A 20036-nucleotide genomic window follows, 5' to 3' on the forward strand; every position below is an offset into this window, starting at 1 on the left:
AGCATTTATAACAGTCAAAGAATTAATCACCCTCTGCCTGTGGCTCACGGAGAATGTGGGAAGTTGTATGTCCCCTCCACTGAAGGCAACACTGGGTTTGCTGGGCATCTTGAAGTCTAAGAGCCTATGCGATTCCTCATCATTAGCCACCAGAGCTACTGAGAATGGGCAGTCCGTGAAGTGGCCCAACAGTCAAAGCTTGGCTCTGCTTGATGAAGCCTCATGGATGAGGCCATAGACAAACTGAGAGCCGAGGGAGAATGGCCAGCTGACCTATGATAAGAGCAACCATCAACATCTGTGCAATGTGCTTACCTTCCCAAAGCAGATTTAGCCATTGGCAAACATGGGCACCTAGTATGGCCATGGCACTAAGGGAAATGCATCTGCATAAGATGGGGTTCAACCCTTGAGTAATCAACAGGGTAGGTGACAGCATATCTAACTAAACAGAACCAACTTCAATGAATCACGATCCTCAGTGCCAAGTGGGGCAGATGAAAATGATGGGCACCGTAATACATTTTAGTTTGGAATTTACTGAGTGGGAGCAGAGTGGGAAGCCATTGAAGACTTTTCAAATGACCCCACCATGATTAGGGTTAATGACAGCAGGAATTAAAGGGAGAGAAACTTTTGAAATAAACTTGGTTACAACAATAGTGTAAGACAGAACACCTTTCTGACCTATAAGATCACGTAAACACTCAGCAGTCCTAGTCATAGGTCAAACAAGTGGCAATATCCTCGTCTTAATGAAAGAGGGGTCTGTACTTACAGGCGAAGGGGAGATATTTGCCTCATGGAGTTATCTGAAAAGTGATCAGGAGCGGAACACACCCTGGCAGCGCCAGGTCTGCACCCTCACCTCACTCAGGTGTGTCTTCAGTTCCTGTTCTTTTCTGTGTTCCGGAGTGTCAATCACCACTTTATATTTGTCTCGCATCTTCCTTGCTTTATCCGTGTACAGGTAATTAGACTAAAAAAACACAACAAAAATACAAACTGATTCATCATTTAAGGAACTGCAGGTCATGACAACACATTGTCTTTCAAATGGCTGATATGTGTAAGTCAAGCTACCCCTCCATGTGCCCTGGATGTCTTCCCAAGCAGGGACAAGAACGACTGCCATCTACCCGAGCTCATCACCCTCGATAGAGGGCACAGATCATCTTAAGTGGGTCATGACTTGCTCAAGAGGGTTAATGGTGAATTTCCCCTTAAAAGTAGCTCCAGGAAACGATCTGTTCTGCCCAGCTCCTTGAAACGGCGTTGGAGTAGCCACGTGTTGTGAAGACGGACACTCACCCAGAGTTTCCGCAGGTGCCGGGAGCGAACCATGTCGGGAGTTTCCATCAGGAAGCAGCCCAGTCCCTTCAGCATCTGCAAGTCCTCTTTGTATTTAATCTGCCAGTGTCAACGACAGAAACATAGCTGGTCGTGAGCAAATGCAGATCAAGGCGGAGGAAGGCAGAGTTGTGGCACTTTTTTGTTGATACATCTTTCATTTCAATACATACACCTATTAGTCTGCTAGCACGCAAGAAAATCCCGGTTTTTAAAATTTAAATATCTACTGCTGAGCTAAGGTGAGGACATGGCTATTATTTTATTATTGTATTGATTGGAGAAGAGCCTAGATTGAATGGAGTAGTCTTTCAGAGGAAGAAAACGTCCATGGAGGAAAAAAAAAAGACGACAACAACAAGTTGCTTAAGGGGGTGGGTGTAGGGATGAGCAGGAGAAAGATCCTAACCATGACCTGAAACAGAGGCCACTTGGAGAGTGGGGAGTTGGTCATGACTCAGCGGCAAATGGAGAACGGCGGCCAGCAATTCTTGCATTTCCCAAGTGGCCTCTTACCAGTGTTTCCAAAGCTGGTAAAATGTGGGTTACTGCTCCCACACTATTTCACCTCCAGGTTATAGACTTAGTGAAAAGGGCTATTCAAAGGTCACTGGTTGGCTTAAGTGTTGAAAGAAGCCAGCCTCTTGGTGAGAGTCTTCCAGAAAGACCCCATAATATGCTTACGTCACTGGTGATGTCTCCCACGTAACGGCAGTGGAGCACTTGGGGAGTGTATGGCAGCGAGATCATGTGGCCCTGCATCTTGAAGAAGTCTGATTTGTAGATCAGCTACAGAAAGAATGTCCAGAAATACACACATTAGAGACTGAATGGCTGACGCTCACCCCAGGTTCCCTGGCCTGTCTTCTGAGAAAATACTCACCTCGCTGACAGCCTCTTGTGTCTTCTTGACTTGGCGGATTTCAGGCGTGTCAGGGGTTGTGTGAATCTTGTCTTTCAGTTTGTGGTACAGTTGTCGATACAGTCTCTACATTGAAGGAGACACCATTTCAGGTGGTTATTGGGGGGTCCTGACTACAAGCAAACATTTTACATAAAGAGGCACGAGAGGAGAGATTAAAGGCATAGAAAGTGATTTAATTTATGCAAAAGAGAAAACATTTTATTTACATGAAAAATTTTGAGCATAAGGTCTTCTCTTTTCTATCAGATAGTTAGATGGTAGATCAGACATACAAACTAATAATTCATGTAGAAAACTAGGATCATGGGTCAGACTAAAACGTGACCCTATTAAAAATTTTTGAACACAAATGTCAAAACATAAAGCTAATTTGCATTATAATATATGGTACTGGGTCTTTACAATGGCATTATCAAATATAGAAAAACATTTCCAAGTGATACCACTATCAAAATGATGATAAGTAAGACCCTTTTACTCCCTGTTGATGTATAAGTTTATAGCTGAAATACAATGAATTCTTAATGCATTTCAAAGAAAACCATGGTCTTTGAAATGTAAGATTTCCTCCATGGATTTAGCATCACAGTACCTCACTGGTAACATTGTTGACCCTCCGGACATTGACAAAGGGAACGTCATTGGGGCCGAGCGTGTACCCATTCGCCTTGATGTGCTCATAAACTTCTTTGTACTTGAACTGCAAAAGCAAAGTCAGAATGAGACCACTGATGGGTAAACAAGGGGCAGGGTTACATTTCTCAGATAGAAAGGAGCTGTCACTTTCATTTGGAAATGATTCTGTAAGCATTAGTATAAGAAAAAAGTCATTGACAAAATTTTAATAATAATCCAAGTCTTGAAAATTATCTTGTTGGCTGATAAAGACAGGTATAGAAAGGAATAAAATCTGAGATTGCCTAGATAGAATCTGTAGGCAGGTATGCAAAATGCAAGAAACCCTATATTTTTAACCCCAATATAGCTAATAAATTAGGAAATGAAAAGAAGAAACAAGAGAATATTTTAAAGACTGATGAAATCTTTACAGATCGATACTGGGCCCTGCCTGGCTAGCAGGTTGGAGTCCCAGAACTCTGAAGGATGACTGGGAAGAGAGAGCTTATTCTTCAGCTGATGGCTGGTTTGAGGGTATGATCTCCAGGCCAGCATCGCCAGAATAGATGAAATTTCCCTAGGCCTTGTCCTTCAGGTAAACGGTATTGAGCCCCAGCCTGGCACTTTTAAAAAGGGGGGAAGGTTGGTGTCAGAGCTAACGCCTGGTCAGGCCACAGGTGGTGAAAAGCTATCTGTCTCTCTGAGCTTTCTATGACATGGGGACCGAGGGTGAGTAGTAAGTACCAGGGCCACAGCCTGGCAAGAAGTATTTCTTTTCAAAGAAATACGCAGTGATGTTATATACTTTTCAATTAAATATTTCAAAAGGAAGACAACAGTATCACCACACATCCACAGTGAACATGTTTGAATTCCTAGTAGGTGGCTTCTGTGCAAGGCTAGCAGAAGTAGAGGCGTCATGGCAGCCACGAGCCCCAAGCCACGGTGACTGAGTCACCCAGATGTAATCCCACAGAAGCCCTGTGCCGACACACTGGGCTGTGCACACTGCCAAACTGGGAGCGAGCCAGTGCCACAGCACCCCTGGGAAATACGCTGTGTCCTCTCCTCTGCTCTTATCATCACAGCATGTCGAACCTTCAGGGTGGGACTCGGGGGAAGAGAAGAGGCTGGTAATGAATCTGAGTGCCCCTCCCACTTCTGATCCCATGTTCACGAGGAGGAGAGCACTCACATAACTGCTCATGTACTGGGTGTCCTTGGAGTGTCTGAAGTGCGGAGTGTCGACCGGAAGCCTGTACCCAGTAGGTAGGGAGCGCTTGCCAGCTCCTCGGTACAGATTCTGCCGAAGGAGGAAGGACAGGTTACATGAGATCTGCACCAAGTAGCTGATTTGAGCTAAACAAGTCACATCCCGCTCACGTGGGGTTTTCAGTTAGATAGTTACAGTACTCGTGCTTACTGAATTGATTTCAGATAGAAATTAAATCAGTTCTAAGAGCCAGGCAATTAATCAAATTATTCTTAACTGATCGTTTTTGAGAAAGAGAGCAATGAGTACAGAGACTTAGAGAAATCAATTCTTCTGTGCTTCTGAACATGGGTCCCGTTGACTGCGTGGCAACTAGCAGGAGTTTGGGCTAAGTAGAGAAAACAGGCTTCTGAGGGCCACCTCTGTCCTCAACCACACTTTTAGGTGATATTCGAGCTGCCACCGATCTCAGCGATACTCATAATTGTAAGGCACATCTTTGGAAACCTATCTCCCCTACAAACACAGCCTCGATGTCAGACTATGAAGCGGGTAGGATGTTCGTATTCCTGACGGGAGGTGGAAGGAGTTTCTGTGTGTGACCTTCAATGATCCGTCGCTTAGGGGAGCTACAGAAGTAAGAATATTTAAAATATCAAATAACAAATTACTTCTAGCATGCAAAGTAGCAGAGTAGTACCGAAGGCTCAGACCAAAGTAGCACCATCAAATAACACAGAATAGAGATAATTAAATATGTGAAGAGTCCATATTCTTTCTTGTCTGAATTTCAACAGCAATTTCAAGCTTTATTTCTTATTGTTCATAGTCTTTTATGATTATAGCCTTGTCTTTGTTATCTTGGTTTTAAGCTTTTTGAGAACAGAGATGGTATATTGGTTCTCTTCTTTGTAATTTGTAAACATTGCTCCAAAAATGTCCATTGCCTGTCTAAGAAGATGATCTGGCCAGCCAAAAAGGAAGACCGGCTGTGCACTGGGTGTTTTGTTTTTTATAACCCATGTGAATGGAACAGCGTGTACACCCTGGAACAGCATTTACAATTTACCAGGTCAGGCTGAGAAGATACCCAGCTGAGGTGCCTCCTACAGAGGCCAAGGACCTGGCCTTTGTAAGCGGCACCAGGATATGAGCCAGTGCTCTGTAGCATTCTTACTGCTCACCTCGCTCTGGAGCTTGTACGCGTGCACAGCCCGGTCCAGATCCACGGTTGTCGTAGTCGGAGCCACCTTGCCTCTGACACTGTGCACGTAGTCGTGGTGGTAGACGGCCTGGGTGCAGAGAAGCAGAGTGGGTTGATTCGGACTATGGCAGCATTGCGAGAAAGGCAAAGTCAATGGAAACCCAAGTCTCTCTTTTTCTTTATGTTTTAAAAGGTAGCCTGCTCCCTTTGTCTGAAAAGTTCTGATGTATTATTGTGTTGTATCCATTAAGATCAGAGCCAGGGTGTGGACCCCTGAGAAATAAGTGTAAGAGTTGGCTCAGGCATAAGAAGAGGAGAGTGGTCGTTTTACCACTACAAGTTCAAAAATAATAGGTCTCAACATTCTAACTCACTGCTGGGATAGCATTTACTCACTAACTGGCGGAGTTCATAAAAGAAGAGTAGCTTCGTGCCTGTTCTTTTTGCTCTGTGTTGCGCATATAGTGGGTGCTTTTCTCCCATTTTCTCATTGCACAGTTAAGGATGCTGAGGCTTGGGGGACTGAGCACTTTTCCTAAGCCTCAGAGACTGGTAGAGGCTGGACTCCACCCACACTTCTAACCCCAGAGCCTGCTTCCTTCTCATTCTCCTTCCGTTGGCTCTCATTTATTAGAAGGTCTGGGCAGTGACATTTACACTGTTGCTCTTGGTACAAGGATACAAAAAGCAACCTTGTAAGCTCTGTCTAAAACAACAAGTGTTTTACAGACTTAGATCACTTTCAGCTCCACCCCAAAGAGCTCCTTGAACACCCCAGGTTTCAGAAAACCAGAGCAGAATCTTTTATTTTTATTTTTCGGTCATGGTTGACATTCAGTATTATTTTATATTAGTTTCAGGTGCAGAGCAGAATCTTAAGTATTTCCTAAGGCATCAGCTCTGGTTTCCCCGTGAAAAAAGGCCAGGCACTGGCCAGTCTTCCATTCTTGCCACTTGTGCCCTATTGGTGGCCCTGCCTTTGTCTCTGCTTACAGCAGCGTCCCCAGTGGGCACTCACGTCGCTTAGTTGTTTCCCGCTTTGGACAGCCTGGACATAGACGGGGGTATCGGTGACCAACTTGTAGTCATTCCTTGTTTTCTGCACGTGAGCTTTGTACTTGATCTGCCATGAGGAAGAAAATAAGCCTGTGTTAGATCATTCACTACATTAGACATTGCTAGTTTTCCCCCGAGGGCTCGGCTATTTTTAGCTCCTGACAGTTACATTCACTAGCACTTATTTAACAGGCCAGGGTGTGTTTGAAATTATGACAATCGGCATCATCAATGCTTAGAGTCATACAGAACTTTGAGAGTCTTCTAGGAGGTTTGACAACTGCTATTCTAGGAACATTTAAGCTTTCTTACTGAAATCTTGATTATAGTATTAATTTGCCTAGCAAATCCTCTCTGTACCAGTAACTCCTGTCCATAGCGGTGGAAACTCTCAGAAAATGAGATTTTCCCTAGAATGATTTTTCCTATTATGGGCTCATTGATATATCCAAAATAGCCCCCAAAGTAGGGAGAAGAGCCAGGTGCCCCTACCCCCAGGGAACAGTGGGACAGCTCACTGTATTGTCAAGTAGGAATGCCACCTGCACTCCGGAGCAATGGCTGCTTTCAATTCCTAAGCACTTTTCTGTGGCTCAGCCATCCCCACCACCACTTCAGACGCGGCTGCTCCGTGAAAATGTCCACAGTTTATATACTCTCTCCTAGACTCTGGACTACATAAAGAAGAAAAAAACATACATAAAAAACCCCAAGGCAAACTCACATCATTGCGTAGATCATAAGCGTGTTTGGCATGGAGGATTTCAGGCGTGTCCCAGACGTAGCACCCAATGCCTTTCAACCAGTTGAGGTCATCCTTGTACACAATCTACAGAATAAAAACAGATGAAAAGGACCGGCAAGATGAAATTGGACTGGAAATGTAACACCAGAGACATATGCACCCTCTGGACCAAGGTCGACTTTGTGGAATGAAAAGAAAAAGCCTTGTGCAACGAGGCCAAGGATGCCGTGGAAACACTGGCACACAGAGCCCTGCCCCCAGGGGCACCTTTGGCCTTAAACCAGACCCATGGGCACCAGGAAAGCCATCCTGAGGGAAGACTGAGGTGAAGAAATGGGTGAGTCTGCTTCACTTCGGGGTGGGTGTGCGGGGCTGGGGAGGGGGGGCCTTCAGAAGCAGTGGGCTTACGTCGCTGATCTGGTCTGTGACTTTCCTGACGTGACTGTTGACTTGCAAGTCAGGGTGGCNCTGCCCCCAGGGGCACCTTTGGCCTTAACCAGACCCATGGGCACCAGGAAAGCCATCCTGAGGGAAGGCTGAGGTGAAGAAATGGGTGAGTCTGCTTCACTTCGGGGTGGGTGTGCGGGGCTGGGGAGGGTGGGCCTTCAGAAGCAGTGGGCTTACGTCGCTGATCTGGTCTGTGACTTTCCTGACGTGACTGTTGACTTGCAAGTCAGGGTGGCAGATCCACTCATGGAGGTGTAGGCGGTAATCGATTTCACTGACTTTCTTCTGAGAATCCTTAGCAGTGACCAGCTCTACCATGTCAGGCACGATGTTGATTTTCATCTTGTTCTTTTCATAAACTGATTTGTACAGGCGCTGTGAAGTTAAAATGACAGGCCACTTGTAAAGGGAATTGTGCATGGAATCACGACCATACATGACTTTCCTATTTACCGGAGAAGTCGGAACGACTAACTTGTAGCAACCAGTTGGGGTCAGAGCGAGGACTGGAGTTTTCCGACACTCTCTACAGGTTCTTGTGGGCGGAGAAGCAGCCTGGGCTGCAGGAACCCCTAACTCCTTCACCCACTCGCAGTCAGAGCCACATGTGCTGTTTAATAGAAACCATTCTGACTTACAGGAGATGGCTACGTGGCTTGGCTTCAATGTGAAGGGAAGGCCTTTGAAATTACTTACATCAATGTTGAACTTGCCAACTCTGAGACATCGCTCTGTATTTGGATCGTCTTCAACACTTTTTGGTAAAGTATAAAGAGCTTTGAACTTTTCATATTCTTCCCGATATTTGATCTACAGAGAGAAAGCACGAAGGAAGAGGCGTCATTTGGGGAGAGTAATGGGTCCGTGTTGTCACAAGAGCATGAGACTTAACAGGAAGAGCCCATCTCTGAGTCCAGCCACCTCTGCCTTTCCTCATCTGTGCACAGAGGCAGAGGCCCGGCAGCAGTACCTGCGGCAGGTTATCCAGGGCTTAATTCAGCTATGTGTGAAAGTGCTTTTGAAACTGTGGAGAGCTACAACATCTTGGTCACTGGTTGTAATCCTTCTATCCCAGTACTGGTACTTGTGCTATGACTACCTCGAGTCAAAGATTATGTAATTTTCAATGATCGCTTTTGTGATCCCGGCTCTGTTTTGCTTAGTCATACGTGAAAGAGGGAAAATGTGTTCAGGAATTCCTCTGTTTTTAGTAACTGACAAACCTGGTGCGTAAGAGACACTCTCTGAGTTTTAGTTTCTACGTGGTTTTCCAAAGACACAGTGCAATCAACATCTATGGGAAAACGAACGTTTAGTTTGTAAGTTGTATTGGCTTTTATTTAGTGCTGCATGATTTCATGCACCAGGGGGCAAGGCCCTTACAGAGACTAAACCGCAATCCCCTAGCACACAACAAAAATAACAATTCTCTCACACCTGGGCCTCAGAACAGAGGCCCACATCCCTGTAAGAAAATGGGAGATGGGAGTATTCGAGTTAGAATTCTTGCAAAGCTCTTCACTGACTAGAAATCAAACAAGATCTGCACCAGAATTTTCCGGACCACTAGTTCCCATGCTTCTTACACCTAACCCACTCCTCAGTTACAAAGAGGGTAGTATTCAAAGGTACCTTTTTAGAAAATGACAGTGGGAACACTTCTTTTGGAGGATTAATTTCTCTGTGTCCCACCTGGTTCCACGAACCACTTTCTAAGAATCCTGCCTCTACAACTTTTTCATGACAAAAAGTATGAAAATAAAAATAAACCCTTTGCTAAGCTTTCTAAAGCTTTTCTAAGCTTTCCTACCTACAAAGGTTCTCTTCCCAAGCGAAAAGTTTGCTCCTTTGGGCTAGTCCGTTTGCAGTCTTCCAAATAGTCGGAGATGGGAAAAATCCTATGTACTAGTTTTTCTCCAGGCAAGAATGAAATTAATTCCATATATTATACAACAAGGTCTTTAAAATTAAGTATCTATAGGCCCAATAGGGGCTAGCGAAATCAACTCACTAGGTCCCTATCACCATACATGAGTAGAATGGAAACGAAGCCCTTGGAGTGCGCTGTTTTTCCTGGAGCAGGAAGTTCTCTTCGGTAAAACTGTTCTGTCAGAGGGACTCACAGAGACTTCGGTTGCATGTGTGCCGACTTGCAATATAAAATAAATTTCTCACTGTGAGTCTTGTCTAAAAAAAAGGTTTTCAGAAATATGGCCTAAAATGTTAAATACAACGATCACAATTACGGAGGGAAAGTTTCTAAAAGAGGTACAGTTCCTAAAAGAGAACTGGGCTTATTACAACTCCAATGAAGGCTACAGGGAATTTTATAGTAGGAGGTTTTACTTAAGAACATTTTAGGCATAAAGCATTAGAGAGCATAAAACTTTGTATTATATTCAAACAGCTCCTGTAATTTAGGATTTTTAATAATCATGTCTGTACCTAAGAAAAGTTGTTCTTTTTTTTTATATTTCATGGTTATAAAGATAACTATTTACTTTTAAATGACTTCTTCAGGGATGGTGGAATGACCGGTTATCACATTTATAGGTTTATTTTTGTACTACAACCCACACAATTTTGTAGAAAAAGAGTCCATTTTGTGTGGCACAGTCTGACTTCTGTCTATCCCCACTTCAGTCTGATATCATTTGCAGGCAATCCACCTAAAAGGCCACAGTGTGTCCTTCATACAAGTGTACAAGTGTTTTAGATTTTCTCTGGACTTCGGGGCCCTTGAGAGGAAGAAGCAAGTGCATGGAGCCTGTGATGATTGAGTGCCTGGGACTCTCTGCTGGTGGGCACATGCCTGTGGAAGGGCGGGGGTACTTCTGGGCGGCCAGAGCCATCCTGGGAGTGGAGAGCTGGCGAGGACAGAGCGTGCGTGGGAGGCTATCATACTCATCCTTCACTTACCCTGCTGACCAGATCCTTCTGGTTCCTGGCGTGTGTCAGGGACATGGTGTTGGTAGGCAGGACGTAGCTGGTGGCTTTCACCTTTTCCCAGATTTCCTTGTACAGGTTCTGTAGGAGTTAAAAAACTTTCTTGTGAATATGGAAAAACATTCTGGTTAGCTTCAGAGTAGTGGGTTCCCCCCTTTGTTTCTGCCCTTCTCAGACATGCCGGAACAACCCCAGACCTTTTTCCTCTGTAGGCTCCAAGTACCCCAGGGAATCACTGCCATGACCACACTTAGCACAGTTTGACAGTGAGCAGAGCTTTCAATTCCATATTCATTTCCTACAGGTCTAAGAATTCCTGGAGGATAGAAACCACTAATATATATTTTTTTAAACTTATTTATTCTTTTCCTTTTTTAAGTAGCTAGTAGAAGCATAATATATGTTTGTTTCCATTCCTACACATTTATTTATCCAGGAGAAATGAAAACTTATGTACACACAAAAACCTACATGTAAAGGTGAATAGCAGCTTTATTTATAATTGGCAAAAACTGGAAACAACTCTAATTCCTTTAACTGTGAATGAATAAACAAACTGTGGTATATCCACGTGATGGCATACTATTCGACAATAAAAAAGAAAATGACGGATTTATGCAGCAATGTGCATGATACATAAGTTGATTTTGCCAAGAGAAGGAAGCCAGACCAGATGGCCACATGCTATGCAACTTGATTCACATGATGTTCTGGAAAGCGCAACACTTTGGGGACAGGAAGCGTCTTCGTGGATGCCACGAGAGAGAGGAGAGGCCAGCAAGAGCAAAATTTGGGAACTACAGAGAATATTTTTTGTATCTTGACTGGGGTGGTGAAATCACATGACTGTATGTATTTATCAAAAGCCACAGCAGTATATTCCACACACAGTGAGATTTACTGTACATAAGTTAAAACAAATAAAAATCCAATCAGAATGAAGGAGGGGACTAAAATGGAATACAAACTGTAACTAAAATGGAATACAAACTGTAACTAATATGATGTATTTGTAACTGTGTTACAAATGCATAAGCAGACGACAGTGATAGAAGTGGGGAGAAAACAGCTAATTTAAGTGACTTTGGAAAAGGAATTTTGACAGGATTCTCTAATGCCACAGAAAAAAGAACCGTATACACAGTTCTGCGCTCTAGTTAGTAAATCTGTTTCTCACAGGGGTATGTATAGCTTAGCAGCTTGAAAACACTGTAGGTGCATACAAGGGTAGCACAGATGAGTAAATACATCCTAGATCATGAGAGCCAGGCTTTCCACTGGAAAGTAAAAAGAAAGCCACAAGTAGGAGAAAGATGTTACAAATAAGGAAAGGGAGAAGGCTCAAACGAACCCTGTGGTGTTGAATTGCACTGGGGGTGTCAGAATGATATAGCTGGATACATACAGAAGTCAGATATGTGAGAGTACATGGGTCGGTATACATGCATGTATTTCTAAGCTCTGTGCACCTAAAGGACCACATAACGATGGCAACCCAGGAGCATTGAGAACACCCAGTGCTTAGATCTTGGTTTTTGAAATACCATTTTCCAGTGAATACACCAGGGCTCTTTGGACAGAGGTTGATTCTAGGTCTAGAACAGGGGAAATGCAAGGTGAGCATGGAGTGTCTTGTGGTGACAGGAAGTCAGGAAGTGCTCAAAACACACCATGATGGGGGTGTCAGGGGGACACAGGAGCCACCTGAAAGGGCTCCCAGTGGCCAAAGCTGAAACAATTGGAGCAGCAGAATAAATAACAGTAGTATCAAACCATATCCCACAAAATAAAAGAAACACTCATGATCCCATGCTGATATAAACAAATGAACAAACAAACAGGGAAGGAGGAATAGTGTTTCTTGCAGAAGAATTCCAATGAATAAATGTAGGAGGAATGAGAAACAAGATCACCAATAAGCATATTTCACAGTAACAGTCATTGCAAGATCCATCGGTGTGTGAAAAAAAAGTTTGAGGAGAAACAGGATAGTTGTATAGTCTCAAAGGGTCTCCTCCATGGTATTTATTAACAACAAAGGGAAAAACAGTAACTCGGTGGTGGAGAAGCTCATCAAAGAGCAACTTAACCAAGTGATGAAGAACCACATCACTAGTTACTGGCTTCATGGACCACATTCTGTGAGGTGCACATCACTGAGACATTCTGAGGTGCACATTCTGAGAAGGGCCCATCACTTCTGTGGTATTCTTCTTAAAAATATTTGATATGCTTATTGTAGAGAGAGGGGAAGGGAGGGAAATAGGGAGAGAGACACCGATGTGTGAGACAGACATGGAGTGGTTGCCTCTTGCATGCTCCTTCCAACAGGGCTCCTAGACCAGACCCAACCTGGGGTTGCGTCCTGACCAGGAATCGGACTGGTAACTTTTCGCTTTGTGGGATGACACCCAGCCCACACTGAGCCACGCTGGTGAGGGCCCGTGTCATTCTCGCCAAAAATGCTCTCAATCTAATTGTGAGGAAACTTCATATAAAACCAAAGGAGGGACATTCCACAAGATAACTGACCAGTACTCTCTCAATGCGTCATGATCAGAAAAGGACAAGGAGAAGGCTGAGAAACGATCGGGTTAGAGGAGGCTGAGGAGCCATGAGAACTAAGTGTGATGGGGAGTCCTGGATGGGCACCCCGAACAGAAAGAACGTTAGTGGAAAAACTGGGGAAATCTAGATCTAGTCTGTAATTAACACGCCAACAATGTTAATTTCTTAGTTTTGATCATTGTACTACAGAAAAAACCATGGGGGGGATTCTATGTAATATTTTTGAAACTTTCCTGAAAATCTCAAATTACTTCCAAATGAAGTCTTAAAAATGTGTGTTGAATTTAATCAGCTGAGAAGAGGAAAAAGAGTGCCTTGGTTGGTCTGTAAGCCACTGGCCACTAGAGAAGCCAGAGAAGGACAAATTCAAGGTCAACAAAGAATAGCTTCAATGGTATCTGCCTGCAACATGGAAGAAGTGGCTGAGTTTGTGTCAAATGTGTAAAATAGTGTAATATTCAAATTGGGCCTCATCTAATTGTAGCTGGGAGGATTTATGAGATAGAGCAGAAATTTGAAGGTCCAGGAGAAAAAAACTGGACAAACCTTTGGGAGTAAAGGCCTCTCCCTTCTGTTTTCTTATTGACTCAAAAGGGGGGAAGTAACTCAAATGAGAGAAAAACACGCCACTTACACTGCTGTAAAGATTCTTCAGATTTTTGATTCTGTCGTGATCCACCGTTTCTAGTACCGTCGTGTACTTGTCCTTATTCTGATGATAATTTTCTTTATATCTCACCTAAAGATAAAACAAGATGGGTTATTCTTCTCTGTTGTAAAACGTGCAAAGACAAATGATGGTTTGTTCTGGGACAGAAGACAAGAAAGACGCACCTCACTGGCATTAATGCCGCTTTGAACAGCAGTCACGTAGAGTGGTGTGTCTGTGACCAAATTATAGTTCTGTAGATTTTCTTTACCTGCTGCCGTGTATTGGAGCTGTGAAGGAAAGCAAGAGTCATCTAAAATGGCACAGTGCAGGTCTGCTGTCAGCTCTGGCAGTTTGTGCCAACTTAGATGTGCCCTCATGTGTAGCCGGGCTTCCTGCTGTAACCCTAACACAGAGGCTGCCAGTGCACGGCCCTGCAGACTCTGGCCATAAACCAGCAGTTTCTCCCGACCAAGAGTGAGGCCTGGGTCTCTGCCAGCCCTCGTCCCTGTTTTGTTGTCTTTCTCATGCCCACGCTCCACCTGATGGCAGCCCCTTGGTGCACCGTTCTGTTAGTCTGCCCCGTCAGGGCTGAACCATGTGCTGGGAGGTTTCCCAAATACCAATTTTTTTTTTTTTTTTTTTTTTACTTTAGAGCTTCTCTGCCTATGGCCAAAGCATGCATGTGGATTATACTACCTACAGGTTAACCTGAAGGACCAAGGTATTGATACCTGAGACCGGTTTGCTCGGAAACACCTCCCAGATAACTTTGTGTTAAAAATGTCTAATGCCCTAAACTATCGAGAGACTCCAGCCGAGAAGGTCCAGCGCCAGAGCAGGCCACCAGGAGAGGTTTTACTGGCAGGGGCCCTTGGGTTTCCTTGGATCATGCACTGTCAGAGCAGCTTTCTCTGCCTGGACACAGGGACAACTTTGCTCACACCCCGCTGAGAGCACCACGGACTCCTTAGGTCCACAGCCCGTTAGTCATTCTAGGAAGCCCGGCTCACCTGACTCTGGAGGTCATAAGATTTCTTGGCTTGGAGGATCTGAGGTGTATCCCAAACATAGCATCCAATACCTTTCAGCCAGTTTAAGTCATCTTTATACACATTCTGCAAAAAGGAAGGAACAGTGAATGATAATAGGTACTAAATGAATTTACAATCGAACAGCTTGATGATTTCCTATCAGCTCTTGGCTGCGCATGGTGCTTAGTGGTCACAGTGTGGACTTCTCAACAGCTGGGAGGTCTTTAATGCTCTGGCCCATGGCAGCTTAGGAGGAGGGCAAGAGCTGAGTTCTAGTCTTGTTTTAAACAAACTAAATATTGCACATAGGTGTCCATAATTCAGAGGCAATTGTTACACCAACAAGTGGTTAGTCATGCCACTCCGTTAGAAAGCAGCAGACTTTATGAATATGGGGATAATTAGGGCATGGGGGGCCAAGGCAGGGCTCAGCAAAGCCTGTAATTAGGTTCAGCTGCAGAAAAGACATACATCACTCAAGATCTCCTGTGCGTTTCGGACCCGGATAACGTTGGGTTCTTCTGGAAGAGAGGTCCACTGGTGGAAGTAGTGTCGGTACTCCAGGTCGCTGAGGATGTACTGACACTTTTTGGCCAGCACGTGATTCATCATGTCATTGGGGATATGAACATTTGCTTTGGTGTCTTCATAATTTTTTCGGTAGTTCAACTAAAGGGTGATATTTTTTTAAAGACAAAAATAAGAAAGGAAAAATGTGAATTTTCTAGGTCAAACTCTTAGGGTCTTATTTCCAATATAGATCAATACCTTGAGAATAGACAGAGGTTAAACAAACGATGCTTTGATATATTCTTTAAAAAAAAATCCCCCACCCTTACATAACACTGGGTAAAAAATGACCTTACAGTCAAATGCAGAGGCCCACTGTGTGGTGGTGGAGGAGGAGGGAAGGGGGGGACTCAGAGCCATCCCAGGCTAACTGGCAGGGGTGGGGAAGAGCCTCGGACTGCCTTGTTCTTCACCACTCCATCTGCAGCTAATCCGGAACCAAAGGGCAGATCAGAAATTAAGTTAAAATGAACTCTGCTTACCACACTCCTCATCTTTTGGAAATCCAGACAGTGAACCACCTCAGGGAACTCACTGATTTCTTTTCCAGCCAGGTAGTGACCCTTCTGCTTCTCAAACGTCTCTTTGTATTTCAGCTGTGAAATAGGTTCAGGATTGAGAACCACTGGGATTTTCTAACCAGCCCTTGCTCCCCAGTAAAGACTCTCAAATCTATGAGAGGAGAAAGTCCTACCAACCTCGCTGTTCACATAGTCAGCATGCTTGGCTCCAACGATGGGGATGTAGCGTTCGTCCAAGGTGTAGCCGTAGGCCTTGGTTCCCTCCCACGCCCCTTTATACAGGATCTAGAACAAAGAAATGTGTGTCAACACTTTGCTTTCAGATACTGCTAAAAAGAAAGTGGTAAAATCAAGGTAAAATATCTATGCTTAAAGGCAAGGCTTAAATCTTTGTTTAAAACTGTTAGTGTGCCTGATGAAGAACCAGGCAGTCTTCTGGCTTGTTGCAAACAAAATCTACAAACTCTGAGGCCCTGTAACAAACGCTAACTGTAGCCACAGTTCTAATAAAAGTGAAGACCAATTTGCTCCTAGGGAGAGAATCGCTGAAGAGGGTTTCCCACTGAGATTGAACCCATGCACACTGCACGCACACTTACATCACCCTTCAGATCACCCTCGTCCTCCATCCCTTGGCTGGAAATGTTTGCACATGATTGCTGAGGAATTACCCAATTTTTCTGTCTCTTCTCTGATGGTAGTTGCTCTGCCCTGTGCGCACCCAGAGCTGGTACAGCACCTGTTACATTACTATCTATCTGTTTGCGTGTCTGTTCCTCTCATTTGTGTGAATTCCCGAAGGGCCTGACTCGTTCCAACATGAGCTCCCCGGTGCCTCCTACAGTGCTCTGTACAGCACAGCAGCTCTAAAAGCACCCGCTGAACAAAGGCTACGTGGTCTGGTTAGCGTGCCACTTTTAATAAACAAGACTGAACACAGTAGAAGTAACAGATCTCCAAAGTTCAGTTGTTCACAAAATCATCCAGGAATATGAATACTGACAAGAGCTTAGGAACCGAGCTGTATATCACGTAAAATGTAACTTACAGTACTGTAAAGTTTTCCCATGTCTTTGGAGTGGGTGATGTATGGTGTCTCCGGTGAAAATGTATACTTTCCCTTTAACAACTTATTAAAGGTTTCTTTATATTTTATCTAAGGAGAGAAAACAAAACAAAACAAAACCTGTGATTACTATGAATGCATATTTAAAGTTCTATAGGTCTATCTAAGTGAGATAATAATCAGTTTACATTTATTTAGAGATTGAAATGAACAAATGGACTAGAGATTAAAATGGACTAATTTCATTCCACATCAGCTAATACAATAGAATAACTTGGACAAAAAAACAGATATCTAAAAGTAGGTACAGTTATTCCACCTACTAGTGGCTTTTTAGACATTCTCCCCCAAAGTTTATCTTATAGCCCCCGCCCCCTCAATTTTCTTACAAGCCAGTCTGTTTGGTGATAGAGATCTAGCTCCCAGTCTATGCACCTCATTATACACAAAAGCAAACTTACATCACTTTGATTGACTGAGTTAATCTTGGCCAAGACAATCTCTGGGGGATCTACCACACTTGTAAAGTTAGGATAGTTGTCAAGAGCAGCCTTCTTATATTTCACCTGCAAAGAAATAGAGATGATGAAGACAGGTCTCCCCCTACAGAGCACCTCTGCCTACGTGGTGGGTACGGAGGCCAGGCACTAGGTAAGAATAACAGGCTTTGTGTACCTGATTCACCAGCTCTTGGTTTTTAGTAACCCTCACGTGGTCCACAGAATCCAGGGGGATCCAGCCAATGCCTCGGAGCCACTCCAGGTCGGCTTTGTAGATGATCTGAGAGCAGGGAAAGTGACCCAGACACAAGGTTACAGACAGCAGATTGAAAGCACTTTCTTCATTCTCGGCCAGTGTGACTCAGTTGGTTGGAGCACGGTCCATAAACTGAATGGTCACAGATTTAATTCCCAGTCGGGGCACACGCTGGGTTGCGAGTGGGTCCCAGTAGGAGCGCCCGAGAGGCAACCAGTTAATATTCCTCTCACTTCAGTGTTTCTCTCCCTGTCTCTCTCCCTCCTTTCCCCCTCCCTAAAGTCAATAAGCATGTCCTCTGGTGAAGATAAAAAAATAAAATAAAAAATTTCTTCGGCTTTTAAAGGATTTCAGTCTCTTGTAGCTGTTGTCCCACTGACTGACTGGTGAGTTCATCTGTACGCCTGAGCGATATTTCTTGAACCTCTCACTGTGAATGGTGCACTGCGCTGTGTGCTTGGAGGGATAAACCTACAAAAGGAGCCCAGGCACAGAGAAAAATCGTTTTCAAAGTGGGATGTGCCCGTGCTGTGAGAGTGAGACCGCTCAAGTGCCGTGGGGGTTAAGGGCAGGGAGCCGGCATTTCCAGTTGTGAATGTAAACGAAGGTTTTACCAAGGAAGTGGTCATTTTAAGTGAACTTCGTATATTTAGTTATATAGAAGTGCATGAGATATTTACAATAGTGGAAATTATGCCAGTAAATGCTCATGGATCATAGGGTAGCAGGAGGCAAGCTTCAAGTTAAGCTTGCTCTACACCTCCCAGCCAGCTCCCGGTTTCCCCCAGCCCAACCACAGCAAATGAAGAGGAGTCACGAATCAGATTCAAGTTCCACAATGGTCCTTCACAACCTATGAGGTGGGAGGTTTAAGTTCAGCACCTGTGTTACAGGCAGTCTTTCTGTTTCCGTTTTGGTAGTGATGAGGAGACCCAGGCAGAGCTCGCTCCTCGGGGCACCTGAGCACTGTGCTGATGCATCGTTTCTGCTCCCTACAGGCCTCTGGTGTCAGGAAGAGGTCCCGAGGCAGGCTTCAGTGCCAGGTGGCCTAAGTCACATCCTCTACCCTTGCTGTACCAAAGCTCCGCCTGAGAAATTCTGGGCCCTCAAGCACCTCATCAGTATTTTGCATCCGTTTTGCTTTGATTCCTTGCAAGGAACTACTTCCTAAATGCCTTGGGGAATGACATGCCTGGCAAAGCACCAATGGGGCGTTTCCAGGGCCGTGATTATTCTATCAGGCAATGTAGTCAAAATCCCAACTCAGCCTCAGTTCCCACCCAAGCCAATTATTGTTTTATATCAGCTGATCACTTTTCATGCGAATGTGAGTGAGGAGTTGCTAATGCGATGGTACGAAAGCAGCAGGCTTTTTAAAAAATAACTTTGAAATTGGTTCAGAAATGCAGCCAGTCGGCCACGCTGTCCCTCAACCCCTGCTCCTGACCCCTCTCTACTTCGCATCCAGCTTCGGTTCTCTCCGAGAACAAACTGAATAGTTACGGCTTCACGTTTCAAAGAGTGGTGGCCCCAGCATGCTGCTTACAATTCTCAGGCTAGAACATATGTTTCTAGATAATTAAGAAATAAAGATCACTTACATCGCTCTGTAGGTCATAGGCCTTCCTTGCCTGAATAACATCGTTTTGGTCAGGATGACACGTCCACTGGTGCAGGTAATGATGGTAATCGATGTCGCTGGCAAGAGCCTGCCCCTCCTTGGCGGCCAACACCGACACCGTGTCAGCAGGTATATTGACTTTGGCCTTTGTTTTATGATAGTCCTCCTTGTATAGTCTGTCATTCTGAATCTGGCCTGCGTGCTCGAACCACACCAGCTTAGGGTCATCTCTCATGGTCGGGACACCCACATAATGACCTTTTTGCTTTACGTGTTCAGCTTTGTATTTCAGCTGGTGGGAAGAAGCACAGAGATTCCATCGGTTTTTACAAGCACACAGGGCAAAAGGGACTTTGAACACCATCAAACTCAGCCTCCAAGATTTTTGTGCCACACACCCTCACCCTGAGAATACATCACAGAAAACATTGAAATAAATAAATAAACGTAAGAATTTATCAACTTAAAAATGAGAAAAAACGGCATTTGTTTTCTAATTCTGGCAATATTGTATTTGAAGGGCTAGCGAGCCCAGGAAAGTCAGGGAATAGAAGAAAAAGGGAAGATGGTGATGGATGTTAATCAGACTCATTGTGGTCACCATTTCACAGTCTACACAAATGTCAAATCATCGTGTTGTGCACCCGAAACCGAAAAAATAAATAAGAAAAAGTAAAAACCTCAACCACTAGCCTTTAAAAAAGCTGAGGGAAAAAACAAAGGAACTCCCAAAGCCCATGGGAAAAG

General features: G+C 44.3%; 1 protein-coding gene across 1 annotated transcript in view; it reads right to left on the reverse strand.

Moving 5' to 3' along the window:
* NEB (nebulin) overlaps window positions 1–20036 on the reverse strand; it is a 203314-nt gene that overhangs the window by 54044 nt on the left and 129234 nt on the right. The window contains exons 98-119 of the mRNA XM_037027771.1: window positions 19270–19581; window positions 17588–17692; window positions 17374–17478; window positions 16895–17002; window positions 16024–16131; window positions 15808–15921; window positions 15227–15424; window positions 14735–14839; window positions 13907–14011; window positions 13707–13811; window positions 10478–10585; window positions 8255–8368; window positions 7736–7933; window positions 7091–7195; window positions 6329–6433; window positions 5291–5398; window positions 4089–4196; window positions 2868–2975; window positions 2234–2338; window positions 2035–2139; window positions 1312–1410; window positions 869–979 (exon numbers count right to left, since the gene is read on the reverse strand). Of these exons, the coding sequence (XP_036883666.1) occupies window positions 869–979; window positions 1312–1410; window positions 2035–2139; window positions 2234–2338; window positions 2868–2975; window positions 4089–4196; window positions 5291–5398; window positions 6329–6433; window positions 7091–7195; window positions 7736–7933; window positions 8255–8368; window positions 10478–10585; window positions 13707–13811; window positions 13907–14011; window positions 14735–14839; window positions 15227–15424; window positions 15808–15921; window positions 16024–16131; window positions 16895–17002; window positions 17374–17478; window positions 17588–17692; window positions 19270–19581 (2739 nt within the window). The remainder of the gene's footprint in view (window positions 1–868; window positions 980–1311; window positions 1411–2034; window positions 2140–2233; window positions 2339–2867; window positions 2976–4088; window positions 4197–5290; window positions 5399–6328; window positions 6434–7090; window positions 7196–7735; window positions 7934–8254; window positions 8369–10477; window positions 10586–13706; window positions 13812–13906; window positions 14012–14734; window positions 14840–15226; window positions 15425–15807; window positions 15922–16023; window positions 16132–16894; window positions 17003–17373; window positions 17479–17587; window positions 17693–19269; window positions 19582–20036) is intronic.

Source organism: Sturnira hondurensis, unplaced genomic scaffold, assembly GCF_014824575.4.
Source record: "Sturnira hondurensis isolate 20B ecotype Veracruz unplaced genomic scaffold, ASM1482457v3 Scaffold0019428, whole genome shotgun sequence".
In the NCBI taxonomy this organism is placed as follows: Eukaryota; Metazoa; Chordata; class Mammalia; order Chiroptera; family Phyllostomidae; genus Sturnira; species Sturnira hondurensis.